General features: G+C 59.1%; 1 protein-coding gene across 1 annotated transcript; it reads right to left on the bottom strand.

The window, feature by feature from the left end:
* Positions 1 to 2,905: 2,905 nt before the first annotated feature.
* Positions 2,906 to 4,946, bottom strand: RAX (retina and anterior neural fold homeobox). Its single transcript, XM_027632453.1, has 3 exons — positions 4,679 to 4,946; positions 4,329 to 4,558; positions 2,906 to 3,743 (listed from the first exon to the last, which is right to left on the bottom strand). The coding sequence occupies exons 1-3, from the start codon at positions 4,944 to 4,946 to the stop codon at positions 3,291 to 3,293; spliced, it is 951 nt and encodes a 316-aa protein (XP_027488254.1). The 3' UTR covers positions 2,906 to 3,290.
* Between the last annotated feature and the right edge of the window lie 44 nt (positions 4,947 to 4,990).

Here is a 4,990-nt window from a genome sequence, read left to right as displayed (position 1 = left end):
GAACAGATACTTGAGATTTTTCAATAGTAAGAAACTAAATGTTCTTAATTGAAATGCCTGTCAGATGTAACCAGGGCAGATGGAAACACGGTCCTTCAACTCCCTGCATTGACATGTCCTCAGCAGAAGGGAACAGTATTGCCCTCAACTGCAGCAGTTGGTAACAGAAATCCAAACTGTGGCTGAGCTCTGTGTGTTTTCATCTCCCAGGGGCTGTGACCTGTCGTGGCAGTGGAGCACACACGACAGCCGGCCTGCTGCTCCAGAGGGGATGACAGCTTCTGACCCATCCGGCAGCAACTGAGGGGCCATCCTGGACAGAGAGCCAGTCCTGCTCCACTGGGAAACCACTGAGCCGAATCTCACCTCCAAACTCTCCCGGGCTTAAACAGGTCTGGTGTCTTTGCTACTTTTCTTGAATACTGACAGGATTTTCAACAAGGATGGGAAGGGAGATCAGAGTACACTTTCTGCTGAGAAATGGTGCTGTTGAGACCAAGTTGCATTATGGTGTTTTCCTCATAATTACTCATTCACTGGCAGTCTTTTATCAATATTATTCTTCCTTAGAACGTCAGATGTTGCAAATAAGTATAGACACTAAAAATACTATCTTGCTAATACAGTTTAAGCAAAAGAAGAAACAGACCACTCAGTAAAGGCCATGCTAATAGCCTTAGCAAAGTTAGAGTAAAGAAGTGGTTAAGGATCTAGATGATTTAATCCAGTTTTAAGAAAAGGTTTTACAGTGAGCAATTAGATGCTGTTTAAGGAATTAATCACTAATGGGTCATTAACTCTGACTGCTATTGTACAGTTAACAAGCCGAGGCAGGATTATTAGACTCAGCACCCAATTAAGAAGGAGAAGATATTTACAACAAAATGAACAAATGAGCTTTTAAAAAGGAAAGGGACAATTTAAAAGAAAGTGTAGGAACATGGAAAACTAGATAGGGTAGAAGAAAGATGTGAGTTTGCATAGGCCCGTCCCTTTATTTGCCCAGTTATGTTTAGCTGGTAAAATATTTATTTTTAGCAGTAAACTCATAGCTTTCCTTGAAGGACATGATGGCACACAGTCGGTCCATTACAGTGCTGACAGCTGATGAGGAAGTCAGGGGGGTCTTTGGAATGGCTTTACAGGATACAGGAGAACTGGAATCAACAGGGAGGGAGGGAGGGCAGTAGTGTCAAAATGTGGAAAAGCACCACTGCAGTCTTGGGGAGTCGACTCATTCCCAAGTAATGACAAGTGGGATTGTTCCTCCCCCAAGGAGGAAGAGTGTGCAGAGCCTGTGCAGTCAGTCCTTAGTGTGTGTCTGTGGCTGACACAGCCCAGGCTGTGGGGTTCTCAAGCACACCAAGAGAAAGCCTTCCCTCGTAGCCACCAGAAGAGATGCACCTTCTTGCAACCCCAGCATCCTTGGTGGTGCAAGCAAGGCTCACCTGTGAAAGGACCAGTGGAGTAAGACCTAAAAACTGAAGCAATAGGGTTTTTGTTCTCCTCTCCTCGCCCCAGAAGTTCACTCAGGTCTCCTTACTAGAAGTTAGCAAAATACCCCCCGGGTCCCGATGGCGCTTCTTTTCCTGGCAGCACTTCCACCTCTTTGCCAAGGGAGCAGAGAGGTGTGCTGGGCAAACTGGGCACCTCCATGGACACACACACGGTAGCACTGCCAAGTCCAGAGCCCAGCAGGAGGGTCTGCCCCAGCAGGGCTTCATTCCCCCTGAGTTCAGGGGGGACATTCCCGGGGCCTCCCTGCATGCCCTGAACCAGCATGGCTCAGGGATGGCAAGCCAGGGGGCCTGGGCACAGTGTGTGCTCTGGTCCAGAGAGGTAGGTTGGGTCTGCAGGGAGGCTGGGGAGAGAGGAAAAGGCGTTTGGAAACAGAAGGATTCCTATTATTATCTTTAAAAGAAGCTCTCCAGACAATAGATGGGGGCTGCTGTGGAGAAGGCTGTGAAGGGATGTTTAGAAACTGCTGTCTAAGGTTAAAAAGCTCTCCGAAGTGAAGCTGAACAAAGTTGACATACTTGTTTCTGACAGGACTCTTAAAAGATACGCACAGATTGTGAAAATATAATTAGACGCCAGCCTTTGTCTGGCCACAACGAGTGGGAAATGGTGAAAGGAGAGGTCTCCCAAGTCTGCATTGAATCATCCCCAGAACACAATGAGGGCACTTGTGCATCTTTCTCTCTTCCCTAATGAGAAACGTTAATTGCCACAACCTCCCGAGTGTGTAGAGCACCCCATGCCCAGTGGAGGAGAAGGGGTGTTTCATTACAGCTTCTCAGCCCCATTACAGGCAGTAACGGAGATAATGAAAAATAAAGATGCCGCAGTTTTAGTTTCGGCAGGCGGGCGATGGGCACTGGGTGGGCAGGGGAGCGGGCACGGCCTAGAGCCGTGCCAGCCTCCGGGGGCTGTGCTGGGCAGCCAGACCAGGCAGAATGCACCCGCCAGGCCCCAGCCGGGTGTCCAGTGCCCAGGGAGTGACCGTCTGTCTCCCGCCGCAGCAGCTGGGCTGCAGGGAACCGGGACCCCTGCCATTCCCCTCCTCTGCAGAGGCAGCAAAGGCTGGGGACTGGCACTGACCCCTGGGCAGGGGGCAGGCAAAGCCCGCCTGAACCTAGGGCTGCCCTGCGAGAGCAGCTGTGGGAGTGCTGTGCCTGGCCCACGGACTACCAGGGCCCTGGCGCCTCTGTGCCCAGGGGGGACCCTCATCTGGCCACACTCCCTGTTGTGGGGCTGCAGACTCCAGGGCCACAGCCAGCTCCTGCTGCTGGAGGAGGAGGGAGAAGAGTCCACAGCCAGGTATCTCCCACCCCTGCACGCATCACAGGCAGCGGAGGGTCCAGCCCGAGCAGCCCGTTTGAGTGCAGAAACACGATGCGCAGCCTCCGTGCAGATGTTGCCATTTAATGGTGCAAAAGCAGAAACCCCTCCCCAGGTACGGCAGGATACCTGAGCTCCCAGGCACCTTACACAGCTCTCTGCCCTACTGCAGCTTTTATTGTGACTAAAGGATCCAACCAAGGAGACAGAACAAAAGAGATTGTTTTTCCTAAGCTATGATTGGGCCCCTAACTCTTCAGGGCATGTGGAAAAGGGAATTAAAGGGACCACAAAATACAAAGCAAGTCAAGGCGTGGGGGAAAGGCTGGTGCGAGGGACAGCCCTTCTGTGCCCAGCCATCCGGGGCAGCCGAGGCAGGGCAAGGGTGTCCCTCAATCCTCCTGGGACGGGCCTTCCCCATGGGTTTCTCCCGGGTGCTGAGAGGGAGTTCAGATTGTCTGCCAGGGCTTGCCGATGGACTGGATGTGCTCCTTGGCCTTCAGCCGCAGGGCGGCAATGCTCGTATTGCGCGGGTCTGCCTCGTCCAAGGGGAACTTGTCCACAAAGGTGGCCCCACACTGGTAAGGCGGCGGCGGCCCCATGGCCCCCAGGGGCTGCAGCGCGTGGGTCACTGCCGGAGAGTTCAGGAAGGGCGGTGGCGTGTAGCTGCCGGGCAGGCTCTGCGGTGAGGCCACGAAGCCAGGCAGGGTCTGCAGGGCCGTGCTGCTGGGCACTGGCGGGCTGAGCCACGTCTCCAGGGGGAGGTTGCTGCTGAGAGGACCCATGGGTGTTGCCTGTGGCGACCGGTTGAAGGAGAGGATGGGCGATTCCTGCAGCTTCATGGAGGTCACCTCCAGCTTCTCCTGCCGCCTCCACTTGGCCCGTCTGTTCTGAAACCACACCTGCAAGCACAGCCGTATCAGTTGGGCCCCGGGCAGAGGCTCGCCCCTGGGTGCAGCGATGCACTTGAAACAGAGCGAGGGAAGCACGCAGCCGGCGATGTGCTGCACCGTGCCGAGCCAGGGCAGAAGGGTTTGGGGGCTTCGGGCGTTTCCCCGTGCCTCGCACTCTGTGGAAAACAACCCCGCGGCAGAGCTGGCCCGCCTGTCCACCCGCCGCCACCCCGTAGCATAGGGGCTTCGGCGGCCCCGGGCTGGGACACGCCACTCAAAGGGCAGCGGCACTGACGAAGCAGCTGCCGGACGCAAACCGGCCCCGAGACCCGCGCTGTCCCGCGGGCCGGGCCGGACCGGGGCCGTGCGGCTGCCGCGCCCGGCGCTCCGGCGGGGCTCTGCGGGGCCGCTCAGCCCCGCACCGCCCGGGGCGAGGGGCCGGGGTCGTGCTGCGCTCGCGGGCCCGAGCGCCCGATCGCTGCTGCTCCGGCCGCCGCGAACGCGTCGAACCGCGCCAAGGCCGTGCCATGTGTGGCTGCCCGATGCCGGGGGCCGGCAGGGCCGGGCCGTCGCGGGGGCCGGGCCGGGCGTTACCTGGACGCGGACCTCGGGTAGGTTGACCTTCATGGCCAGCTCCTCTCGGCTATACACGTCGGGGTAGTGGGACTTCTCGAAGGCGCGCTCCAACTCGTGGAGCTGGTACGTGGTGAAGGTGGTGCGGTTCCGCCGGTGTTTTTTCTTGGGCTGCTCCTCGTCCGACGGCTTCCCCTCGCCGCTGCTGCCGGCGGGCAGCTCGGGGCTGGCGCTGCCGGGGCAGTACGGCTCTACGAGGGGGAGACAGGCGGGTCACCGGCGGGACCTGCCCGCGGGGCCCGCCCGAGGGCGCGGAGGAGCGGCGCTCGCCCGCCCGCCCCCGGCGCCCAGCCTTGCCCCACCGCGCTCACCTTGGAAGCGCTCGGCGCGGCCCTGGGGCTCGGCCGGCGGCGGCTCTCCGGGCATCTTGGGAAGGCAGTGCCGGGGCCCCCGCCGGTCCGCCTCCTTGGCGGTGCCGTCGGGCGGGAAGGCGCCCAGCAGCCCGTCCTCCTTGGTGAACCCCAGGATGGCCTCGATGCTGTGCAGCCTCGACGGGTTCCCGCCGGGGCTCCGCGCCGCCGGGGCGGACAGCGAGAAGGCGCCCTCGGCCATGGCGAGCGGGGCGCCGGGCGGGTGCATGAGGCGGCCGGCCCGGGGCCCCGGCGCGGCGCTGCGGTCCCGCC

The sequence above is a fragment of the Corapipo altera genome, unplaced genomic scaffold, assembly GCF_003945725.1.
Source record: "Corapipo altera isolate COAL_440 unplaced genomic scaffold, ASM394572v1 58268, whole genome shotgun sequence".
Classification (NCBI taxonomy): domain Eukaryota; kingdom Metazoa; phylum Chordata; class Aves; order Passeriformes; family Pipridae; genus Corapipo; species Corapipo altera.
This window is presented reverse-complemented; position numbering and strand designations above follow the sequence as displayed.